General features: G+C 40.1%; 1 protein-coding gene across 1 annotated transcript in view; it reads left to right on the forward strand.

Moving 5' to 3' along the window:
- The window catches only part of LOC126234591 (bile salt-activated lipase-like), a 45,026-nt gene extending 20,604 nt beyond the window's left edge, over positions 1 to 24,422 (forward strand). The window contains exons 5-9 of the mRNA XM_049943306.1: positions 748 to 913; positions 4,027 to 4,208; positions 4,755 to 4,887; positions 8,819 to 8,939; positions 24,082 to 24,422. Coding sequence (XP_049799263.1) covers positions 748 to 913; positions 4,027 to 4,208; positions 4,755 to 4,887; positions 8,819 to 8,939; positions 24,082 to 24,235 — 756 coding nt within the window. The 3' untranslated portion in view covers positions 24,236 to 24,422. The remainder of the gene's footprint in view (positions 1 to 747; positions 914 to 4,026; positions 4,209 to 4,754; positions 4,888 to 8,818; positions 8,940 to 24,081) is intronic.
- The last annotated feature ends 2,504 nt before the right edge of the window (positions 24,423 to 26,926 follow it).

A 26,926-nucleotide genomic window follows, 5' to 3' on the forward strand; every position in this document is an offset into this window, starting at 1 on the left:
CTTGGATTTTTTTCTGTGCGGATTTGCCGGAGATCAAGTTTTTCGAACAGCTGTAACTACATCAATGATCTGGACACCCGATTCACTATTCCAAAACCTTAGTTGAGACAGATAAGTTGCACTGAGCGTGGATAGATTGGACTATGTGTTGCAAGGCCTGCGCGTGATAAAAGCAGTAAATATTGGAGAAGCCAACTGAAGAACGCTAAACCAAACTTTTTGAGACAGTTAATCACGTAATTCAATAAGTGTTCGTATATATTACTTAGTCCTGATCTTATAATACAATGGAGTTGTGAGCACCTTCCCATACATTCTGTGAACTAAAGATAAACTGTACCATTGTAAATGTGGTGTACACTTAAAACTCATACACATATTTCATAAAAGAGGCTTAATAAAGTTCAAGAAGATGAGGACCTTTCGTAAGAGTACATATTGTAGTCATATTGGTCGAGGGGTCGGAAAACATTTAAATTTCCTACACATATTAACTCACTAAAACTTCAGAGCAAATAATTATATGGTGAGGTTACCACCGAGAATTGATGAAGATTGTCACAAAATTGCGCTAAAGTGGGGAGTAATGGAATATTACGTACTGCGAGCAGAAACTGCCAAATAGTAAACGTTTGGTTTTGTTGTATATTAGGCTACTAAAATATGTATCACATCTCTCTGTACTAGAAATATTTGTAATTAATCAGCATGTAACTGAGTAAAAGACTTTCTATTTTATTGTGACAGGACAGTAAGAGTTTGTTCACTTGCGTCTGGGTACCCAGTGCAGAACCTGAGCACGAGTCTGCATTTCTTACCGAAGAACCGTGGACTCTAGTCGCCGAAGGACGCTTCACGTATGTCCCTTATATGTCTGGTGTCACTGACCTGGAACAGCTCGCACAAGTCATGAGTAAGAGAACAATACATCTCCAGTGTTTCTTGGCAAACACATAATCACCATGTAAAATATTATTTGAAGGATGTAGTTAATTCATAACCTCTTCCTGGGGACTCAGAAACAGATTTAATATTTCGATGAATTTGTTCATAATTAATTTTCTGAAAGACAACGTTAACACTTAGTATGTATAAAATAGACTTATGTCAATATAGTGTGTATGAACGATGGTTCACGAGGAATCAGAGTGATGGATGATATGTCTAATCACTACAAGTAACTGTTGGCATGTCTAACAGCCATGTATGATGCTAAAGGAATTTTTTGCAACTTTATACACGGTCCAGTCACGTTAACATAACCACCCCCTATGTTCGACGTCACTGTGCAATAGCCACACGCAGACGGCAGCTGGCAGATCGAGCAGCGAAGGGTACGTAATGCGTGGGAGGGGGCGGGGGAGTAACGATGCAGTCGTTATGAACTTCAGGTTTTGTCGGCGAAAAGACTATTCCATCTAGTTTCGGGTGTGCAGCCGCAAGAATTCTCCTTCTTCTAATATTTCGGCTTTATAACGTTCAGCCATCTTCAGAGTGAGCCGCAAGGTGCCGCTCCAGTGCTCGCTTCGTCCCTTTATACTTACGTGCCGCGCAACTGCGCATGCGGCCACAGATGCAAATGCGTCAGAGACGTATCTCGGCAGCAGAGACGTGCACAATGCGCGAGTTACACCTATGACTCCGCAGGTGTAATAAACTCACAAAGACGTCGTCACAGTGCAGCTCACAATGATATATCGACATGCCAACATAGATCGACTGCGGAGTCATAGATGTAATTCGCGCATTGTGCACGTCTCTGCCGCTGACAAACGTCTCTGGCGCATTTGCATCTGTGGCCGCATGCCCAGGTGCGCGGTACACGTGTATAAAGGGAGGCAGCGAACACTGGAGTGGCAGTGTTGCGGCTCACTCTGAAGATGGCTGAACGATATACAGACGAAATATTAGAAGAAGAAGGAGAATGTTCGCGGCTGCACACCCGAAACTTGATGGAAAAGTGCAGTCGTTGTTGAAATGCGGAAGCGGAGCGATTTATTTGGAGTCTTCAAGGGCATGAACATTGGCTTTCGGGCCAAGGATAGAATCATTTCCGAAATGGCTAAGTTTGTAAACTGTTCGTGAGTCGCCGTGGTTAAAATATACCATACAAGGCAAAATGGCGCTATCCAGACCTGGCGCGGAGGCAACTATGGTGCACCATATATCATAGATGACAGGAGTGTACAACGTATGCCGAGATATGTAGTGGCGAATAGACGTGCAATTATTGATCAGCTGATTGCCTACATGAACCAAGAGGCTACCAACAGAGTCTCCTCAGCGACCATTCAGCGAACGTTGCTGTCTATAGGCCTCTGCAGCAGGAGCCTGGTTCAACACTCATACTGACAGCTGTCCATCGCCGACGAAGGCTGGCATTAACACCCCAGTAACACAACTAGACGTAGCAATAGGTGCCCTTTTGAGATGAATCACACTTTATACTCCATCGGACAGATGGCCGGTGGTGTGTACGACGTAACGTCTGAAAGCAGACACCCTGCAAAAATCGTCGAAAGGATCCAGGTAGGAGGCAGGAGCGTTATTAGAATGAGATTTTCACTCTGCAGCGGAGTGTACGCTGATATGAAACTTCCTGGGAGATTAAAACTGTGTACCGGACCGAGACTCGAACTCGGGCGGGACCTTTGCCTATCGCGGGCAAGTGCTCTACCAACTGAGCTACCCGAGCACGACTCACGCCCCGTCCTCACAGCTTTACTTCTGCCAGTACCTCGTCTCCTAACTTCCAAACTTTACAGAAGCCCTTCTCAGATGGTAGAGCACTTGCCCGCGAAAGGCAAAGTCCCGAGTTCGAGTCTCTGTCCGGCACACAGTTTTAATCTGCCAGGAAGTTTCATATCAGCGCACACTCCGCTGCAGAGTGAAAATCTCATTCTGAAAACATCCCCCAGGCTGTGGCTAAGCCATGTCTCCGCAATATCCTTTCTTTCAGGAGTGCTAGTTCCGCAAGGTTTGCAGGAGAGCTTCTGTAAAGTTTGGAAGGTAGGAGGCGAGGTACTGGCAGAAGTAAAGCTGTGAGGACGGGGCGTGAGTCGTGCTTGGGTAGTTCAGTTGGTAGAGCACTTGCCCGCGAAAGGCAAAGGTCCCGAGTTCGAGTCTGAGCCCGGCACACAGTTTTAATCTGCCAGGATTTTCAGGAGCGTTATCGTCTGCGGCATATTTTCGTGGCATTAACTGGTGATTTCATCATTCTGGAAGGCCAATGGATCAACACAAGTACGCGTCTATTCTTGGGGACCTTTTCCTTCTCTACATGCAGTTTGTTTTTCCTACGCATGCTGGCTTCTTGCAGGAGGAATATGCAACGTGCCACACAATTCGCAGTGTACGTACATGGCTTGAAAAGCACCAGGACAAAGTTACCGTATCACCAACCTCCACGAATTTAAACCCAATTCAGAATCTGTTCAGACGTGTGTGAAATCTTATGGAACTGCTAAGGTCATCAGTTCCTAAGCTTACACACTACTTAACCTAAACTATCCTAAGGATAAACACATACATCCATGCCCGAGGGAGGACTCGAACCTCCGCCGGGATCAGCCACTCAGTTCATGACTGTAGCGCCTGTGACCGCTCGGCTAATCCCGCGCGGCGAATTCAGAATCTGTGGGCCCATCTCGATCGGGCTTTTAGCGCCATGAATCCTCAAATGAGAAACTTAGCACAGGTGGCCACGGCGCTGAAGTCGGATCCCTGTCGGTACCTTCCTGAACGCCACTGACGCTCTTGCTTCATGCCGCGCAACCGTCCACACAGCAAAATGTGGTTATTCGAGCTTTTGATACGCGGTCCCGTTAATGTTACTGGACAATGTATGTTGAAGATGTAGGCTAATTTCACAAGTAAGCACAGATATCTGAATCCCATTCCATTACGGCCTACTAGACAAGTAAAAAGTATTGAGAGAAGAGACTGTGCTCTAGTTGAATCTCCTAAGTGTCATACTTTTCTGTAATCAGGTGCGTGCCTACTTTACCGTAATATTTTTGACTACAGGTCACGGGGCGCTATCTTCAGATTCACGAGTGAGAAACTTGGACGAGAACTTTGACGAGATTGTGGGTTGCGATCTAAGACTGCCCACGAGGAAAGAACGCTTGGATGGGGCGCTTTCTGTGAAACAGTTTTACTATAACGGCAGCGAGATCACCATGAAAGAAAACTACACTACAGCTCTGGTAAGTCACTGCCTCCCCGTACATAGCAGCTACCGCAATTGTGCAGTGATGCTACGATCGCTCGAGAAAGTCAGTAGATCAGTGAGTAAAAGAAAACTTATAAGGTAGGATATCAAATGCAACTCAGAGAAATTAATTAATTTCTTCTGGATACAGAAATGTCTTTACGGTCACTGAATTAAATTGTGGAAAGCATGAGGAATACCTCGTACTCTGCTGATGTACGAAGAAAGTGCTGCTAAAACGACAAAAATCAACAATGAATACTTAACATAATAGCATCAAAGTTCTAACGTATTATTTTAAATCTGACCTGGTGACCGCTACTTCCGTTGTTCTGGAAAGAGAAAGATTACGAACTGATTTCTTTCTAGAGTGATCGCCTGAGAGCTGTCCTGTAATGCTTCAACTTTCGATGGCAGAATTTAGATATTCGATTCTATTTTAGTCCCATGATGGCCTTAGTGACCACAATGTAAGTTTTATGTTATCTGCGTTGTTCTTATTACTTCTCCTCTTACGAGATAACTTTGTTCCTTGTTACAGTTCGATTCCCACCTCTTTTTCGTGGAAGGAGTTGATGCCGTCATCAGGAGCACGGCTCGATATTCCTCAGAGCCTGTGTTCTACTACGAGTTCTCGTTCAACGGTCCTCTCAGTTCATTCCCTGGTGGAATGGGTAAGCAAAATAATACCACTAAAACACATAAGTAATGAAGTGTCACTATAACTGCCATCATAATAGCTGTGTTATGTACTATAACACTTTGACAACAACAATAAAAAAGAAAAGAAATGAAAAGAAAAGAAAAGAAAAGGCGTGAATGAATCTGAAGTTGAAGGTTGTTTAAACCAGTGTACCAATTATGATGAATTAAGGCCGCAACATGTCACATTGCGTCATTAAGTCATTTTTGATTAGCTACATGGGCACAACGAGATATGTTCAGCTGTTTAGCTTACAATATGGTCCGTTAATATGCTTAGCTCTAATAGAAAACGCAAAAAGAGATCTGTCCTAAGGTAAAGTACTGTATCAGTCTGCTGTTGCTAAAATCTAGGTTTTGAAAGTTCCATTTGTGGTGAAAATAGTGCTACGTACATTTTATTGTGCTTGTAAACCAGGATGCACTGGGTTAATTGTGAACAAACAGCATTTTTCGTTGCGACAAATTCGGTGATATAATTTTTTTGCTAAATGAAGAGGTGAAAATATATTGAATGTAAGGATCTTGTGCTGCGGCTGCTGCCATTGAATGCACACCACTCGGAAATACGCCCTACCTTTGCGTAGTTGACACTGCTCTCGAAAGAAACCTGTGAGTGAAGAGAATCGTTCGATGTGACAGAAGTGCAATCCTTCCGAAAAGTGCTGTAGTTTTCAATGCTAGGCCATGAACAAGTGTCAACGCGCGAACCATTCAACGAAACATTATCGATAAGGGCTTCCGGAACCGAAGGCCTACTCATGTACCATTGATGACTGCACGACACAAAGCTTTACGCCTCGCCTGGGACCTCAACACCGATACTGGACTGTTGATGACTGGAAACATGTTGCCTGGTAGGACGAGTCTCGTTTAAAATTGTATCCAGCGGGTGGACGTGTACGAGTATGGAGGCAACCTCATGAGTCCATAGATCATGCATGTCAGCAGGGGACTATTCAATCTGTTGGATGCTCTGTCGTGGTGTGGGGCGTGTGCAGTTGGGAGTGAAATGGGACCCCTGATACGTCTATATACGACTGGCAGATGACCCGTACATAAGCATCCTGTCTTATCACCTGTATCCATTCATGTTCATTTTGCATTCCGACGGATTTGGGCAATTACAGCAGGACAATGCGACACCCCACTCGTCTAGGATTGCTGTAGAATGGCTCCAGGAACACTCTTCCGAGTTTAAACACTTCTGCAGTCCACTAAACTCTTCAGACATGAACATTATTGAGCGTATCTGGGCTGCCTTGCATCGTGCTGTTCAGAAGAGATATCCACCTTCTCGTGCTCTTATGTATTTATGGAAGCCCTGCATGATTCACGGTGTCAGTTCCCCACAGCACCACTTCAGACTTAAGTCGAGTCCATGACACGTCGTGTTGCGACACGTCTGCGTTCTCGCTGGGACTTTACATGATATTAGGCAGGCGTACCAGTTTCTTTTGCTCTTTTCCAATTTTCTCCACATCGAGGCCTGTATAGTTTCCCGTAGTGTCAATTGGCCTTCCAGCAAGACCAAGATAATAATTTTGTTGAGAGTGTATTATTTACTATCATCGTGACTCTTCTGTTAGTTGGAGTCTGTGTAAAACAAATGGGACTGTGGATCCCCACTGGTGACAGACAGTTTGGGTTTAATTCTCCAAACTAGTTTCAGCCATATACCGCCGTCATCAGTGGGTTTCTTTACTCTAACACACACAGGAAACTAGCACAGTTACAAAACATTACCTATTATTAAATTTGTACTGTTTGATTCCAGGTACACTATTGTGTGAACAGGTTTATAATACGTTTCAACTTTAAAGTCCTGGAATGATTTCTATGTTTGTTGCCGGTTTTACAGCATGTTATCTTAATGGCACGAGCGGCCGTTGTTAACAAATACCGATATGTGGTCTTACAAGCGTCAGTGTTATTACTATTGGAATTAGCCGTAGTGTTGTGAATATAATGTTGGTGGCTGTTAAGTTGTAATGTAACCATGCCATGTACCCACGTTAGTTGGTCGTCTTTTTGGTTCTCTAAAACACAGAAAACCATAACTCACTGCCTGAGCCGTAGTTCAACACATTACACCATCTATGCACACAAACGCATGTCCCATCACACAGAAAGACATAAGTAAGAAACAAATGTCGACAGAGCTCCTACTACAGCCTCAAAACGTTCTCGCAATGTGCGATACATCTCTCGACGTTTGTCAACACCGAGATGGAGTAATGTTTTGCATTAAAGCCAAGACGAAAAGTTATGTTTCTGTCTGTTTTTAGAGCAACAAAAAGCCGACCAACTAAAAAGAGTACATCACATGAGTAGGTTACAGCCTAACAACTACCAAAATTGTCTGAGATATATGTAACACTACAGCAAATTCCAATAGTAATAACACGGACGTTTGCAAGCTCACATTTTCGTGTTTGTTAAAAACGACCGCTCATGCCTTACAGATAATACGGTGCATACCGAAGAAACGGGAACATACATAGAAATCATTGAAGGACTCTAAAGTAAAAATGTATTACAAAACTGTTCACTCAGTACAGTAACTGGAACGAAAGACTACACATGTATAGACGTTTTTCGTACTTTTCGCATGTTTTATAATAAATAAACCTACTGCTAGCGGCTGTATTTCACCAAAACTAGGTAGGGGAAGAAAATAAACAAAAGTGGTTTGGCTCAAGGTGGACCCACGATTCCACATTGTATTGTTTACTGGTGAGGATGCAGTCACAAATCACAGGGAAGTATATCTGAGAAGAATGCACTAGTTCTCATCATGAAACTCACACTGGCTTCGTCAGAAGTTCAGCCAAAGACAGTGGAGTATGAACGTACGGTATCGCATAATCGGACAGCACGTTATCGGTCCGTTTTCAGTTGATGTAGCTTTTAATGGGAAAAAGTGCACACTCTTTCTGATATCTACTTTACCGTTGTTGTTAGAAAATGTACCCATGATTCTTCACTAGCAAAACATGCATTAATTTTTTTTTATTTCCAAAAAATGTCGGAGGAGGCGTTCCTATTTACCGGTGTCCATCACGATCGCCTTACCAGTAGGTGATCTTCCGCTGTGCTCATGTAATGTATGTGGTGGACATGAAATGGGGACTTCTGCAGGTGTGAAGTGATGACTTTGGATATTTGACATAAGTGATTTAACCAGTGCTACAGAGTATACGAAAGTGTCTCGATGCAAATGGTTCTCAGTTTAAATCTATTCTTTACAAAAATCACAAACAGTAATATTACGGCACGGAATATTGTCTTCATTGCTTTTCTTTCACAATATTGGTTTTACCTTATGTCATGTATCATTTTAATGTACAGTTTTTCCACTGTACAAGTACAGCATATGCAAAACAAATGGGACGAATAATTTAAATTTTACTTAAAAAGTACATTTTATGCAGGAAGTTCCAGTAAGTTTGTGACTAAATACAGTCGTTGGAGAACATTATGTGATCTCATTGATATCTGGCTACTTGTCAAAAATAATGGAAAGAATATCAAGTTAATTCTCTCATCTTTTTATGAGATGAATTATTTTCGGGGCATGCTTTTAAATCTATGTAAAGTTAAACCCAAAAGCGTGACAATGTCTTAAGCCGATAATGCAAATTTCCTTGGAGAGTGGAAAACACTTTCGGGTGATGAGCCATCCACCGACCGAAACCAAAACAAAAAATCCCTACATTTAACGTATTTTTACGCTATTATCTCCTGTTAGATCTACGGCCAAAAGTAGTATAGCTGCATAAACAAAAAACATAATTCCTGTATCTCGGTTATTATTGTTCAGAGTCTACGGATTAACGGTTACATTTTATTGATCAAATAACATTAGCAGAATTTTGCTGATATAACTTTATGTATGTCTAGGGGCAGCCCATGCTGACGACATACATTATCTTTTCGCAACATCGACTCTTGATCCAGATTCGGACGGGGGTATTGTCCGGGCTCAGATGACAGCTATGTGGACTAACTTTGCTAAATACGAGTGAGTACTATTATTATCACCTTTCTATACCAATTTTCAATTTGTTATAATTTAAAGTGAGAGAATAACTTTGAACTGCGTGATGTCGATATATGACTCTTAAAAGATATTTCAGGCGTCACCACGATCAGAACATAATAATCTGCACAAGGGCATCGATAGGAGTGTTCTATGAGTGATTTGCAGTAAATGCTACAGAATACAATTGCAGTGATCAAGAGCTTTTTGATTTCATCATATTAGGCGTCTCATTTTTCAGTTGCATTTTTGTGACAAGTCGAAATCGTCATTTAACATACTGAAAATATTAACAGCGCGTCTAACTACAGCAGTAATAACATATCAAGCCGTTACCTAATTGAAGACTGAAATACATAGAAAGTTGCCATAAGAGAAGAATGAATTGTTGTTAGAAGTGTGACGTATTATATCCGAGCCTTGTGAGGATGAACATACAGAGGAACACATCCTTAGCACCATATTTTTACTCGGAGACTGGTTATACATACGTTACGAGGGACACAAGAGAGAACGATAAAACTGTCATCGAGGGACGGATGGATGATTACAGTTTCAACGTCCCCTTGACGTTGGGTGACTATAGGCGTTGCTGAACGAGAAGGAAATCGGCTGTTTACTTTCATTGGAGCCATCCCGGCAGTGGTCGTGATCGAGTAAGAAAAATATGACTGGAAAATGCTATTCTTGTTATCAAAACCATCAGTTTTCAAGAGGAAGTAAAGTCGGGTGTGCCGCCTGACGAGAAAAGGTATCCTCTCAGCATTCGTATATTACGTGCTTGTCTATTTGGTTTATGGGACAGAGACGTGAAAAGAGTTCGGCTTATGCCTAAACAAGGACGGGAAACTCACATCAATGCAGACCGATGTACAACTGCAATTCGGTGTAGCGTGTATTTAGTCGCGACACACTGAAGTACTAACGTGCTTTGAATCTTAGATTTTTTATGATGTGCGGTATTCAGCGCGTATTTCTGTTTTCCATTAAATTATTTTCGGTCGAGCACATCTATTCGTATCACTGTGTATACGAAACAGATGTAAGGAATGGATACAAATACATTGATTTAATTCCAGTTATCAGAATAAGACTTTTCTCTCTTCATCTTTTGCACAAATCGTGAGCGAATTACGGACAGAGATACAGAAACACTTATTTCCAGTGTTTTTATAGCACGACACTTCAGCTGATGACAGCATGAAACAACGTGATGTGACGGAAAGTAACTGGTATGGCGTCATCTATCATGGTTCCATGTGCTTACGACATGCAAAGAACGCAGCCTACGTTTTCTGAATATAACGAGAACGCAAATGACAATCTCAAATCAAAAATGGCTCTGAGCACTATGGGACTCAACTGCTGAGGTCATTAGTCCCCGAGAACTTAGAACTAGTTAAACCTAACTAACCTAAGGAAATCACAAACATCCATGCCCGAGGCAGGATTCGAACCTGCGACCGTAGCGGTCTCGCGGTTCCAGACTGCTGCGCCTTTAACCGCACGGCCACTTCGGCCGGCTGACAATCTCAACTCTAGAGACGCAAGGAACCTGTGGCCACCGTAACAATGCTCATAAAAGCTGTGCAGTAGTATATTAGAGAATACTGTATACCGTTTCATGAAAAATCCTACAGAACGCACTAAATTCTGCAATGACTCCCTCACGGTGCCCGAGACAGCTGAGTGCTGCTCAGTCCAGGGCATCAGTGTGGGACGATAAGCGGCCGTTGATATCTGCTACTGCAATGTCAGGTAGTCACTTCACCTTCAGGTTGCTCGATGTTCGCAAGTCTACGCGCAAGTCGTTATTCTATTGCAATTGTAAGTACGGATGGAAGGCTCTGGTAGCTCTCACGAACTTTGTTCTGCCATCAATAAAAATATTACTCCTTTGTGCATACCCGTTCTCAATAACTTTCATCATAGCAAACGTGTCCAAAACTTTGTTCCATTAGAACATCAAGATTTCGAAGTGTGCAAAGATATAATTACAGATAGTTAGCATATGATCTCTGAAGCCACAGTTTAATGACGAACAGAAAGTGCATATCGGTGAACAGCCTCATAATCAAGTGATTCTTCGGTTGCATCAAGGAAGGTGAAAAACTAGTAACCCATCGGAAAAGTAAATCATAGCGCTATTTCTGCATGGAGAAGCTGAACCATCCTCCCTAAGGATCCAAAGCTCATGCAAAGGATTCCCATCTCTTTTCATCTCTGCAGGTACACATGTGCAGTAGATTGTTCACTACTTACACACAACTTGTGGCTCCGTCAGAAAATCACTTCATGGTTTTCATCCATATATTTTATCAAATGTTTCTACACAAATGGAGAACTTATTGCTTACCTTACTGAGAATTTAAAACTTCACGGGAGCTGACACGCGGAACTTTGGCATCACGTACAAGAGCTACTGGTAGTGATACTTCGTTGGTAACATCCTAACGCAGAATATCTGATCTCTGGCAGTAACGATAATTTTACTGAAGCCTTTCGATACTACTGACAAAAAGGGACAAACACTTAACGCATTTCAAGATTTCTTCACACGCAGATGTTATATTAACTAATCAGTCATCAACAAAACCCAAAGGTAGTTAGAAATGAATAACGTTATAGTAATGAAAATGTTTTATGAGCAATCCACTATAAGCTTTAATATACTTTGAAACAAAACTAATCTGTACAGTCTGTGGTTCCACTGTATCTCACTCGAAGTCTAATGAAATGTCTTCTATTTCTGTGATTGTTTACTGTTGGCAATGACATAAATTGCGGATGGAGCGCTTAGAAAGCCACAGCAAAAATCAAGGAAAGTAAATTTAAATGTACCTTTAAGCCTCCATCTCTTGTCATGGGTATGAAAACAGTTATATTACTGTATCCAAACGATAAGTATTATATTACAGTTTTTACATGTTAAATATTTTTGATGTTTTACGTATTTAATTAAGGAACCAATGACAAGGGCAGGTTACCATGTTGTTGTTGTTGTGGTCTTCAGTCCTGAGACTGGTTTGATGCAGCTCTCCATGCTACTCTATCCTGTGCAAGCTTCTTCAGCTCCCAGTACCTACTGCAGCCTACATCCTTCTGAATCTGCTTAGTGTATTCATCTCTTGGTCTCCCTCTACGATTTTTACCCTCCACGCTGCCCTCCAATACTAAATTGGTGATCCCTTGATGCCTCAGAACATGTCCTACCAACCGATCCCTTCTTCTGGTCAAGTTGTGCCACAAACTTCTCTTCTCCCCAATCCTATTCAATACTTCCTCATTAGTTATGTGATCTACCCATCTAATCTTCAGCATTCTTCTCTAGCATCACATTTCGAAAGCTTCTATTCTCTTCTTGTCCAAACTATTTATCGTCCATGTTTCACTTCCATACATGGCTACACTCCATACAAATACCTTCAGAAATGACTTCCTGACACTTAAATCTATACTCGATGTTAACAAATTTCGCTTCTTCAGAAACGCTTTCCTTGCCATTGCCAGTCTACATTTTATATCCTCTCTACTTCGACCATCATCTGTTATTTTGCTCCTCAAATAGCAAAACTCCTTTACTACTTTAAGTGTCTCATTTCCCAATCTAATTCCCTCAACATCACCCGACTTAATTCGACTACACTCCATTATCCTCGTTTTGCTTTTGTTGATGTTCATCTTATATCCTCCTTTCAAGACGCTATCCATTCCATTCAACTGCTCTTCCGAGTCCTTTGCTGTCTCTGACAGAATTACAATGTCATCGGCGAACCTCAAAGTTATTTTTCTTCTCCATGGATTTTAATACCTACTCTGAATTTTTCTTTTGTTTCCTTTACTGCTTGCTCAATATACAGATTGAATAACATCGGGGAGAGGCTACAACCTTGTCTTACTCCCTTCCCAACAACTGCTTCCCTTTCCCTCAAGTACATCGCCCTTGTATAGACCCTCTATATACTCCTTCCACCTTCTGCTTTCCCTTCATTGCTTAGAACTGGGTTTCCATCTGAGCTCTTGATGTTCATACAAGTGGTTCTCTTATCTCCAAAGGTCTCACTAATTTTCCTGTAGGCAGTATCTATCTTACCCCTAGTGAGATAAGCCTCTACATCCTTACATTTGCCCTCTAGCCATTCCTGATTAGCCATTTTGCACTTCCTGTGGATCTCATTTTCGAGACGTTTGTATTCCTTTTTGCCTGCTTCATTTACTGCATTTTTATATTTTCTCCTTCATCAATTAAATTAAATATTTCTTCTGTTACCCAAGGATTTCTACTAGCCCTCGTCTTTTTACCTACTTGATCCTCTGCTGCCTTCACTACTTCATCCCTCAAAGTTACCCATTCTTCTTCTACTGTATTTCTTTCCCCCATTCCTGTCAATTGTTCCCTTATGCTCTCCCTGAATCTCTGTACAACCTCTGGTTCTTTCAGTTTATCCAGGTCCCATCTCTGTAAGTTCCCACCTTTTTGCAGTTTCTTCAATTTTAATCTACAGGTCATAACCAATAGATTGTGGTCAGAGGCCACATCTTCCCCTTGAAATGTCTTACAATTTAAAACCTGGTTCCTAAATCTCTGTCTTACCATTATATAATCTATCTGATACCTTTTAGTATCTCCAGGGTTCTTCCATGTATACAACCTTCTTTCATGATTCTTAAACCAAGTGTTAGCTATGATTAAGTTGTGCTCTGTGCAAAATTCTACCATGCGGCTTCCTCTTTCATTTCTTAGCCCCAATCCATATTCACCTACTACGTTTCCTTCTCTCCCTTTTCCTACTACCGAATTCCAGTCACCCATGACTATTAAATTTTCGTCACTCTTCACTATCTGAATAATTTCTTTTATTTCATCATACATTTCTTCAATTTCTTCGTCATCTGCAGAGCTAGTTGGCATATAAACTTGTACTACTGTAGTAGGTGTGGGCTTCATATCTATCTTGGCAACAATAATGCGTTCACTATGACATTCCACGCTCCGATCCGTAGAACGCCAGTTTTCTTTCTCCTGATAACGACATCCTCTTGAGTAGTCCCCGCCCGGAGATCCGAATGGGGGACTATTTTACCTCCGGAATATTTTACCCAAGAGGACGCCATCATCATTTAATCATACAGTAAAGCTGCATGCCCTCGGGAAAAATTACGGCCGTAGTTTCCCCTTGCTTTCAGCCGTTCGCAGTACCAGCACAGCAAGGCCGTTTTGGTTATTGTTACAAGGCCAGATCAGTCAATCATCCAGACTGTTGCCCTTGCAACTACTGAAAAGGCTGCTGCCCCTCTTCAGGAACCACACGTTTGTCTGGCCTCTCAACAGATACCCCTCCGTTGTGGTTGCACCTACGGTACAGCTATCTGTATCGCTGAGGCACGCAAGCCTCCCGACCAACGGCAAGGTCCATGGTTCATGGGGGGAGGAGGTTACCATAGAATAATTGAATGTTTTCTGCCAAATCACAAAAAGATTGCAGTAGGTCAGATGAGTTCCCAATCTGTAATATTTGCTACTTCATGTCCATTTATGGCGTTATATGGTCCCTCGTAAATGTTAAATTTTTTTGTTATTGTTTGTTGTTGTTATGCATATAAACTGGTTTCCTGTTCTTTAACTTACGCGTGTGTCTGTGTTGTAATGTGAACCTGAACAATGCGAGCAGTTTGCTTCCGTAAACGCTGTCTGCTGAAACGAGTCGCCAAATTGGATCGCGGAGGACACGGCTTGTGATTTTGGGGGGATATAATTCGGCCTCGCTCCACCAGGAGCTCATTTCGTCTACGCATCTGACGATGCCGACTCTTCTGATCGACGTAACATTCAAAGTGCTCGTTGGACACTATGGACCGGCAGCACACCCGTGGACTGTTCGATAACAGAACATGCATTACGGTATACAACTGAATAAGCCGTATAACGCGAAAGACAATTGTTGCAACAAGAGGAGTAATATGTATGATGGGATATATATTGCTTAAGCAGATATAACCAATTCTCTGATAAAAATTTATTACAAGCACAAAATTTTGACACAGTAATAGCCCACAAGGTTTTAAAGTGAAGCTGCATATGCAGTGTAATTATGGCAGTAGCAATGAGCAAAAAAAAAAAAAAAAAAAATATTCCTAACACTTGTAAAGGTAAAATTTGTCAAATGTTACAAAAAAAGTGACAAAAGATAATAAAGATAAATGTCATAATTTTCCACGTTAGTAATGAGTGGCAAAGAAAAAGCAAAAAGTAATGTTATTTGTGTGCGCACAACTACGAAATTTCACTGCTTTACCGGACTACACACAGAACACAGACCATTACTAACCTACAACAAACATATGTAATATAACAAATTAACTACAAACACATTTCAGCACAGGAAAGAACCGTGACTGAACTAACAAAACAAGACGATACTGAATGCGTTCAGAAAATTAGCTGCAAGAAATAAATCCGGGTAGAAAGGCATTAGTAATTTGTCTTTCAGAAGAATCATCTTTGAAATATCATCTTACGTTAACAAAGAAAATGGAAAAGACATAAATACTTAAATGGTACCCCAAAGTAAACTTAACTTTCTGATTAAATAACGCTGTAAATGACGAGTTTTTGCTTCATATTCAGCATTTTAGTTTGAATGAACCAGGAATAAATGATGGAAAAATGGTGTGGTTAAAACTAGCGGTAAGAAACAAGCGCAATTAAAGTAACCAACGCTAGGTCTCAGTGTACTGAACACGTATGAATTCTTATTTCGTTCCTCAGTCTTTATCACATTTCTTATCATTATAAACTTATTATTATCATAATATCTTTTAACACTATTTCCTCATATACTTTAACATTCATGCTCATATTTCGACCACTACGAAACAAATTATCTGTTTCAATATCACATTTCTCCTGTGTCAACATCCCACAGTACCACGCATCATTTGTCAACCGCCATACATTTCATCTTACCTCTTCAAAACCAGCAACATTACAAACACAGCCAGAAAACCTAAATACAAGCTAAACCATAATACACAAAAAAAAAATTAAATTCCTGTAGCACACTAAGCAGAACGAAAACTCATCTTCAACTAATCTGATCATTCTCCAGCCTTAAAGCTTCACTTTGTCACATAATTTTTAGCGAGGTGGCCCAGTGGTTAGCACACTGGAGTCACATTCGGGAGGACAACGGTTCAAATCCGTATCCGACCATCCTGATTTAGGTTTTCTGTAATTTCCCTAAATCGCTTCAGGCAAATGTCAGAACGGTTCGTTTGAAACAGCAAGGCCGATGTCCTTTCCCATCCTTCCCTCACGCGATGGGACTGATTAACTCAAATCAACCAACCAGCCAAGCACATTACTTTGCTTACCTAGATACATTGGACTCCTGAATTATATTTTCATCAAAATTTACTGATTCCTAAAAGGAACAGTTATATAACTCGAAAAGAATGTTTTCACAAGTAAATTTACACACATAATGTCGTCTTACAACATTTAAAGACAAACTACAAAGTCATGGCAGGAAAATCAAATTTAAAAGTAATGAGTATACTACAAGAAGAAAAGCGAACAGGATTCTGTAAATCCTTCTTTTCTTTCTCAATAGCCCATGCAAGTTTTACAAATTTTTCATCATTTACTTCTATCAGCTGAGGAACAATTAATCCCTTCTGTGGTAGACATAAATACCTTAAACAAATAAAAAGATATTCAGATACATGGCAAAGTACCCTCTACCAAATACCATATATTCTCTAGATTACAATGCAATATATGGAACTGAAAGAGCAACAATAAAAATTACAGCAATACATATTCCATAACCAACTGACAGTCAACTGGTCCAAGAAGTTAGCTATGTACAAACATACTACATGAAAAATGTTCATTAAGTATTCACAGCTTTTCTTCTTTTCTATTATTTCGAAACACAATAAATTTTCTAACCGTTAGGAAACATTTGTAATTGAAGCCGTCGGCCATCTTGCCTACGACAGAAATTTTATTCTCTAAAATGTTCACCAACACAACACAAGTTTCATTGTTCATCAGATATCCGAATGATAATGTCAAAAATCACTAACATCGCCTCGTCCAGTAAGTTTTCTTTCGATTCCTGTGAGCTGATCGCACATGGTATTTACGTCCCGTTTCTGTTGTTGATTGTTTTCATTTCAGCAACTTTAAATTGTTTATCCGAACCCCTTTTTCATTGGACGACAAATTTGTGATTTTCGCGGTAAGTTCGTCAACTTTGTCTGAAATAGTACCCGGTTGTCCCTTCTGTATTTCCGATTGTAATTTCAGTACTTCGATTTGTTCACCTGTTTCGCGAAAAGTAACATCGAGTCACTCCTTTTGTTCCTTTACTTGAGTGATCCGAGCATTCTGAACTACAATATTTACTTCGCCTAATATTTCTTCACATGTTTCTCTCGACTGGACATCCACAACATTGTTTCATTGTCGATGATAAAATCCGCTACAGTTGTAAAAATTATTGATTTCTAAAAAGAAAAACTCTGCCCGATTTCAGGACATACGTCCCATATCAGGTTCATCTGAAAAATTTGAAATGGATAATAATAACTATCCACATGATTAATATAAACAGAAGCAACGGAAATTCTTAGAAAAAACGTAAAGCATATTTATTAAAATGTGGGTCTATAGAGGATGCGTAACTAAGGTTAAAATAGTTTAAATTATGTTAAAATAGTACATCTATGGTACATAGGCTATTTTAACACATTTTAATCTACTGGGTGATCAAAAAACCAGTATAAATTAGAAAACTGAATAAATCACGGAATAATGTAGATAGAGAGGTACAAATTGACACACATGCTTGGAATGACATGGGGTTTTATTAGAACCAAAAAAAGTACAAACGTTCAAAAAAGTCCGACAGATGGAGCTTCATCTGATCAGAATATCAATAATTAGCATAACAAAGTAAGACAAAGCAAAGATGATGTTCTTTACAGGAAATGCTCAATATGTCCACCATCATACCTCAACAATAGCTGTAGTCGAGGAATAATGTTGTGAACAGCACTGTAAAGCATGTCCGGAGATATGGTGAGGCATTGGCGTCGGATGTTGTCTTTCAGCATCCCTAGAGATGTCGGTCGATCACGATACACTTGCGACTTCAGGTAACTCCAAAGCCAATAATCGCACGGAATGAGGTCTGGGGACCTGGGAGGCCAAGCATGACGAAAGTGGCGGCTGAGCACACGATCATCACCAAACGACGCGCGCAAGAGATCTTTCACGCGTCTAGCAATACTTGGTGTTTTTTTTTTTTTTTGTTCTAATAAAACCCCATGTCATTCCAATTTGTACCTCTCTATCTAAATTATTATGTGGTTTATTAAGTTTTCAAATTTATACTGACTTTTTGATCACCCAGTATTTTAACCTTTGTTATGCAACCTTTATGAACTCAAATTTTAATGCACGTGCAGTGACTTTTTTTTTTTTTTTTTTTTTGAGAATTTCTGTTGGTCCTGTTTAGCTTTGATTATTTTAATTATGTGGATACTTAGTATTATTCATTTACAATTTAGCAGATGCACCTGCAGGTGGGACATGTATCCTGCAATAGGGTAGTGGTTCCCTTTTCAGAAATAAACAGTTTTTACAATTGAAACGGATTTTATCATTAATAAGAATTCTTATTTACTCCAGTGTTGATTGTTTTCAACATCGGAAATCATCTCATCTACCCTTTTTTCTCTTTCTGAACGTGTTTCGTTCTGTTGACGCTCGTCTCATTATTATGGAACCTGGTGTCAATAATATTCATTATCGTTTGGAATTCATCATCATTGATCTCTTTCCTAATTAGAGTTGTTGAATTCTCTTGATCTCTTTCCTAATTAGAGTTGTTGAATTCTCTTTCTGTGATTTTACCTCTTCCTGTGACCTAGTATATTCTTCGTTTTACTTTTTTATCTATTCTAGTTTCTCTTCTGGTTTTCTAGTGTTTTCTTCCTGTGGCCTAATCATCTCTTCCTGTTTCTCTTTCAGTGACCTAATATTTTCTTCCTGTTTCCTGGTACTTTCCTGAATATATGCTATCGTCTCATTTTGTGGATTTTTTATCTGTAGCAACAATTCAGCAATACTGACCTTACCAGATTCCACAGTAATGTCAACAGAAGGCGACGCAACACTGACTGGACACGAAAACCTAACTTGTCCCAGATAGTAAATTAGTAAAAATCCTGCATATATATGAAATCTAGTAAAATATCCACTACAATGACCTTAACCTGCACAATTAATTTCCATCAAATCGCAAAAATAACGCTCAAATCAAACAAAAACAAATTCCTTAAATTGTTACAGGAACGTATGTACAACCACTTCGGTTGCACAAAATTTTGTCAGTTCACCACGGTTTCGACTGCACTAGGGCAATGTTCATCAGAATAAAAAGTTACGTGGAATATATGTAATCACACCATGGTTAAAAACGTCTGAGCAAAAATGCTCTCGTCAAACAGAAATCCCGAACACTAAATGACATACAAGCGAACGAGTAACACTGCACTATAAGAGTAAGATCGGCTGACAAAGTATGTCAAATCTGAACTAACCTTACTTAAACTGATCCTGACAATAATTTTGTAATTCAGTGCGTAACGGTGAATGATTTTAGACGCTCAAAAGTGATGAATATTAAAATACAGTGGCGCAGAAAACTAACTAAGAAAAAAAGAAGAAAAAAGATACTTACCGAGTGCAGTGCTGTGAAAAGCAGCTATGCTATGCACATCATGCTTTATTTTGAACGACTGTGATTCACTCAATACACTGCAGCAACACCCAATTACCAAATTAAATTTTCCTGAGTGAACGGTGGGAAGAACTAAGCTTACTAAATGATGACAAGAACGAAACATTCAAAAATTATGTATTGAATTATGAAACTCATTCCTTAACAATTACAACAGTTACTTTTGAATGCATTATGGGAACAGCAGTGATCAATGTCTTATACATAATTACTACTAAAAACAGTCTTGATCACGATTTATTTAACAAGGTGACCGGTTTCGACCACTACTGTGGTCATCTTCAGACCATTGAGTAGGAACCTCTTTCTGTTGGAGATTCTCCAACAGAAAGAGGTTCCTACTCAATGGTCTGAAGATGACCACAGTAGTGGTCGAAACCGGTCACCTTGTTAAATAAATCGTGATCAAGACTGTTTTTAGTAGTAATTAATTACAACAGTCTTTACAAAATTCATTTCCAATTAAAAATTATTACTGTGCCATTTAATACGTTACTGAAATGGTAAAGGAGCGCAGAAACTAAACTCTGAATGAAAGACGTATGAGCAAATAATTTTGCTTCATCTCGCCTCGACAATCAAGCTAACTGACGGGAATCAGCTAGAAAAATCACGGTAAAAATTTGCCTCGTTCAAAGTCATGAAAAACTACGCATGTGAGCGTCCTGTAGCGACATTATCTGAATATCTTCATACTTTTCTAATGAATCTTTAGGAAACTGTATTTCCAAAAAGCAACGTCCTCCGCGTTTGCGTCTCTGTGTTCAGCAAGTTATTTCCAGACCGCTCAGCAACGTGACCAACACCCGACTCTCTCGCTTAGTTGGCACTGAATGCTCACTGGCAATGTCAATCCCACGGACCTCTCACGGAATACCAGAAATAAGCTAGAAACCTTACACTCTGCAAAAACTATAATACTGAGTGAACCTGAGCTGCACTCATAAAACGATGATGGCTGGGGGCTAGTTACAGAATAACTCAATTTCGTTTGATTTTTGACAATAATTTACTTTTGTGTCTGTATTGTATTGAAAATTTCTGTACAAAAGTCCAAATTTTGACTGTATATAACGCTGAAAATTAGTATATGTGGTTTCTACATGACAGGGGTAATCGATACAGTAGAAAACGAATGGATAGCTTTAAGAGATCAAGTAGTAAAGTCAGTAAAGGATCAAGCAGGTAAAAAGACACGACCTAATATGTGTCCTTGGACAACGAAAGAAATACAGAATTTAACTGATGAAAGGAGAAAATATACAGGAAAAAGGGAATAAAAACGTTTAAAACATCAAATTGACAGTCAGTGCAAAATGGCTAACGAGGAATGGCTAGTCTACAAATGTAAGGATTTAGAAGCATATGTCATTAGGGGAAAGGTTGATAACGCCTAAAGGAATATTAAGTAGGCCTTTGGGGTAAAGAGGAGCAGCTGTTTGAATACAAAGAGCTCAGAAAGAGCTCAGATTGGAAAGCAGTCCCAAGAAAGCCGAAAGTTTGAAGGAGTATACAGAGTGTCTACGCAAGGGGGATAAACTTGAAGGCAATATTACAGAAAGGGAAGTGGACGCAGATGAACATGACATGGAATATACGATTTTCGACAAGAAGCTGACAGAGTTCTGAAAGATCTAAGTCGAAACAAGACCTCTGGAGTAGACGATATTTCGTCAGAACTACTGATAGTCCTGGGATAGGCAGCCATGATAAAACCTTTACATCTGGTATGCAAGACGTTTGAGGCAGGCGAAATATCCTCAGACTTCAAAAATGATATAAAAATTGCACTTCCAAAGAAAACAGTGGCTGAGACGTGTGAAAATTACCGAACGATCAGTTTAATCAATCATCGTTGGAAAATATTAACACGAATTCTTTGCAGAAGAAAGAAAAAACTGCTAGAAGCCGACCTCGGGGAGGATGAGTTTGGTTTCAGGAGAAATCTAGAAGCACGCGAGGCAATACTGACCCTCCGACGTATCTTACACGATAGATTAAAGAAAGGCAAACCTACATTTACAGAATTCGTGGACTTAGAGAAAGCCTTTGACAGTGTTGAAGGTAGCAGAGGTAAAATACAGGGAGTGAAAGGCTATTTACAGCTTGTACAGAAACCAGACGGTAGTAATTAGAGTTGAGGGGTATGAAAGGGAAGCAGTGGTTGAGAATGGCATGAGACAGGGTTGTAGACTATCCCCGATGTGATTCAACCTGTGCACTGAAGAAGCAGTAAAGGAAACCAAAGAAATATTTAGAGTGCGAATTAAAGTTCCGCGAAAAGAAATAAAAACTTTCACGTTTGCCGATGACGTTGTAATTTTCTCAGAGACAGCAAAGGAGTTGGAAGAGCAGTTGAACGGGATGGACATTGTCTTGAAAAGGGGACGTAAGATGAACACCAATAAAAGCAAAACAAGGATAATGGAATTTAGTCGAATTAAATTAGGTGATGCTGAGGGAATTTGCTTAGCAATCGAAGCGCTTAAAGTAGTGGTTGAGTTTTGCTATTAGGGCTTCAAAATAACCGATGATGTTCGAAGCAGAAATGATATAAAATGTTGATTGGCAATGGCAAGAAAAGCAGAGAAATATGATAACATCGAATATAGTTTTGTGTGGTAGGAAGTCTTCTCTGAAAGAATTTGTCTGGAGTGGAGCTATGTGTGGAGGTGAAACATAGACAACAATCAGTTTAGACAAAAAAAGAATAGAAGCATTCGAAATGTGGTGCTACAGAAGAGTGCTGAAGATTAGATGGTTCGAGGAGGTACTAAACAGAAGTTTGTGACACAACTTGATCAAAATAATGGATCGATTGAGAGGACACATCCTGAGACATCAAGGGATCACCAGTTTAGTATTGGAGGGAAGTGAGGGGAGGCAAAAATCGCCCAAGACCAAGAGATGAATACAGTAAGCAGTTCTAGAAGGATGTTGGTTGCGAAGTTATTCGCAAATGAAAAGGCTCGCGTAGAATGGAGCAGCATGGAGAGCTGCATCAAACCAGTCTTCGGACTGACGACCGCAACAACCATATAACCGTACGTCTGCACAAATTGCACTCTATGTAAGGAACCACGGTTTGAACAACACTGGATTCGTCGAGGTGGTCCTACTTCACGCCCATATCCATCATAAGGCATGTGAACAATGAACTTCAACTTTCGCGGACCTATGAAGACCCAAGTTTACGAGACTCCTGTCGCTACTCACATGGAGACGGATTATCACAGCCGCGGAAAAAGTTCGGCAAACTCCTGGGTTTTTGGAGACGATAAGACAACTCATGGTGTATCGTTGTACACTCCGCCGTTACCATGGTGGTCGTTATTTTCAACAATACGTCCAAGCGAACAGACCCGCATTTGTTAGTACTGCACTGTACACTGAGAGAACAGACTTAACACGCTGTCACATAAGTGTAAGAGTTTCTTTTCAGTGTTGTGGCATTACTTTGTGTTTTTGCTGAGCATTTTGGTGATTACATGCGGATAAATCATAATTACGTTATCATTCGGTATCTAGGCAGCAAGGAACCGCAAGTCCCTTTTACTAAAATAGTCTTAAGATACTCCTGGATGACTTATGAAATTTTGTAGGTGGAGTTTTGCTGTATCCCGTATACGTGTGACGACCGAGTGGTCCGCTGCGAGGGGCGCGTCGACAGAGATGTTACCACACGATAACACTGTATGCAGAAGTGGCACCGCGTCATCTTATCAGACAAATTCCGGTTCTGCGTGCAGCATCGTGTTAGATGTGTCTGTATGTCGTCTGGCACAGGGGAACGAACGTTGTCATATTCCATTTTTAATTGTAACATGGGCCTGGCGTAGAGTTGAAACATACGGAATGACATACTGACATGTTTCATCGAAGTTCAATTCAATTCAACGGCAAACTGTATTGTCTCAGAATCATTGTTTCTGCGAGAGGTGGCAGCTTAATGTAGAAAATTTCGCAGTCACTATCCCACCATCTCATCGACAGATTTAATAATGTAGTCCTCCTGCTATACTGTACATGCACTGCCATCATTAGATAAAAATAGAACTTGAAGCACAGCCACAATGTTTCACGTCAAAACTCTGCCATACGTTATAGGGAATCTGACACATCAGTACACTTCTTAACGGTATACAATATATTCGGGTTCTGTTTTGATCTCAAGATGGGTATGGTCCAAATGTACCATAAGGAATCTCTACTTATTGTGATCTAGACAGATTCTGAGTGTAAGAAATTAAATGTTACGTTGGTGAAGGGACGCTGGGTAATAAACCGCAATGTTTGTATTCTTGTTTCAGCAACCCAACACCGGAAGGAAACACGCTTCTGACAGAAGTCTGGAACGAGTATGACGAATCGTCTCCGACATACCTCGAGATAACATCTCCTCTTAAAACAGCGAAGAGTTTGTTTGGTCCAGATATGAATTTCTGGCACGATCTGCTGCCGTAAACACAAATTTCCTTATGCGGTTTAAGCTAAGTTGGGTCATTTATTACGAAGTACTCGTACTAAAACCGTAAATATCAGTCAGTGACTTCATCATAAAGTGAAATGGAAATAAGATGACAGTCCTCTTCATTATAAAATATGTACTAATTGCTACTAAGTGAACGAATAAAAATATGTTATAGATGTAAATGCTTCAATAAACTTTCGTTTTCCAACATATTTTGCTTTGTACTACCACCTACTTTCACTTATTTTTAAGTAATACTCCGACAGTCCGAAACTATTTTGCGTAAATGTACTAAACTCTGACGCACAGTGTACAATATATTCTGAGTTTCTTTACGGCACCGTTTCTTCAATAGATGGTATATAGAGGTAAGTACAAATCATCACCCTGCTTCTTTGATAACACTCCGCAATAACTTCTTGTTGTGTTTACAAAACAGTAGATACAATGATCGCAGACTGACATGGACAGGTAGTGTTCGATTGATTGAGAGAGAGAGATTCATGTTCACATATGAGAACGGATGACGAAATAACAATATTGATTAAATCTATTGTACAACTCTGTCGGAAAATCATCCAAGAAATATGGAAGGTTCTCGCTTTACATCATTTAAGTATCCGCCTGAAGAAAATTTTTCACCGTCGCAATGCAAAGAATAATGTTGTCAATTAACAATAGCAAAATAAAATACAATTCAGTGATGCACACACACCTCTCATTTAGAAACAGAGCACCACTGACGTCACAAGCCTCACCGCCTTTTCCACAGTGTCATCATCAGGTGACAAGCCACGCCTGTTTTCGATGATATCATCCTGTCCATCGCTCCAACCCCCACCCCCTCCACTTCTCAGTCCTCCAGTTAGAACCTAGTGTTTTATCTGGCATTAAGACGAAATAACCAGTCACAGCACAGTATTTTCGCTGCCATCAAAATAAAACAGCCCATCACAATGTAGCCCCACAGCAGCCATAGTGGCTATCCTCGAAGATATCCAAAGGACATGAATTTTTTGCATTATATTCAAAAGCCATTTGTAGACTTAGAGAAAGCTTTTGACAATGTTGATTGGAATACTCTCTTTCAAATTCTGAAGGTGGCACGGGTAAAATACAGGGAGCGAAAGGCTACTTACAATTTGTACAGAAACCAGATGGCAGTTATAAGAGTTGAGGAACATGAAAGGGAAGCAGTGGTTGGTAAGGGAGTGAGACAAGGTTCTAGCCTATCCCCGATGTTATTCAATCTGTATATTGAGCAAACAATAAAGGAAACAAAAGAAAAGTTCGGAGTAGGTATTAAAATCCATGGAGAAGAAATAAAAACTTTGAGGTTCGCCAGTGACATTGTAAATCTGTCAGCGACAGCAAAGGACTTGGAAGAGTAGTGGAACGGAATGGACAGTGTCTTGAAAGGAGGATATAAGATGAACATCAACAAAAGCGAAACGAGGATAATGGAATGTAGTCGAATTAAGTCGGGTGATGCTGAGGGAATTAGATTAGGAAATGAGACACTTAAAGTAGAAAAGGAGTTTTGCTATTTGGGGAGCTAAATAACTGATGATGGTCGAAGTAGAGAGGATATAAAATGTAGACTGGCAATGGCAAGGAAAGCGTTTCTGAAGAAGAAAAATTTGTTAACATCGAGTATAGATTTAAATTTAAGGAAGTCGTTTCTGAAAGTATTTGTATGGAGTGCAGCCATGTATGGAAGTGAAACGTGGACGATAAATAGTTTAGAGAAGAAGAGTATAGAAGCTTTCGAAATGTGGTGCTACAGAAGAATGCTGAAGATTAGATGGGTAGATCAAATGACTAATGAGGAGGTATTGAATAGAATTGGGGAGAAGAGGAGCTTGTGTCACAACTTGACTAGAAGAAGGGATAGGGTGGTAGAACATGTCCTGAGACATCGAGGGATCACCAATTTAGTATTGCAGGGCAGCGTGGAGGGTAAAAATCGTAGAGGAAGACCAAGAGATGAATACTCTAAGCAGATTCAGAAGGATGTAGGCTGCAGTAGGTACTTGGAGATGAAGAAGCTTGCACAGGATAGAGTAGCATGGAGAGCTGCATCAAACCAGTCTCAGGACTGAAGACCACAACAACAACAACAACATTAAAAAGCATTTCTCCAAAAAAATTAGGTAAGTTGAAACGTACAGCATTTCCACCTCAAAATACATCAGAAACACACACACATTTGTATTTCATCTCCGTCAGCTTTCACATATCAAATATTGTACGCCTAAGAAACGTAACCTCTCTCTCTCTCTCTCTCTCTCTCTCTCTCTCTCTGTCCCTCTTTCTCTCTCTCCGTCTGTGCAAGGCACAATAGCATGAAACAAGACGATATAATATATTACAGAGGGTATTTTTCCAAATATTCACTTTCTGAGCAAATGCGACGGACATTTTTTAATCTCAAAGAAACTAAGTTATATAAATTTTCATCAAAGAGTATGCATGGTTTTTGATAAAAGACAAATTCGATGACATATTTTCCTGGCGATTGACTGTTTAATCTGGTCAATGAAAAAGTGGTATTTCCATATGCATATGTGAGTTAATGTCACATTTAAGGTCTACAATTTACATTTTTCACACACAGACACACAGCCGCGCGCGAGCGCTCGCACGAGTGCGCACAATGACATTTTATATATGTTTTACATTTT

The sequence above is a fragment of the Schistocerca nitens genome, chromosome 2, assembly GCF_023898315.1.
Source record: "Schistocerca nitens isolate TAMUIC-IGC-003100 chromosome 2, iqSchNite1.1, whole genome shotgun sequence".
In the NCBI taxonomy this organism is placed as follows: domain Eukaryota; kingdom Metazoa; phylum Arthropoda; class Insecta; order Orthoptera; family Acrididae; genus Schistocerca; species Schistocerca nitens.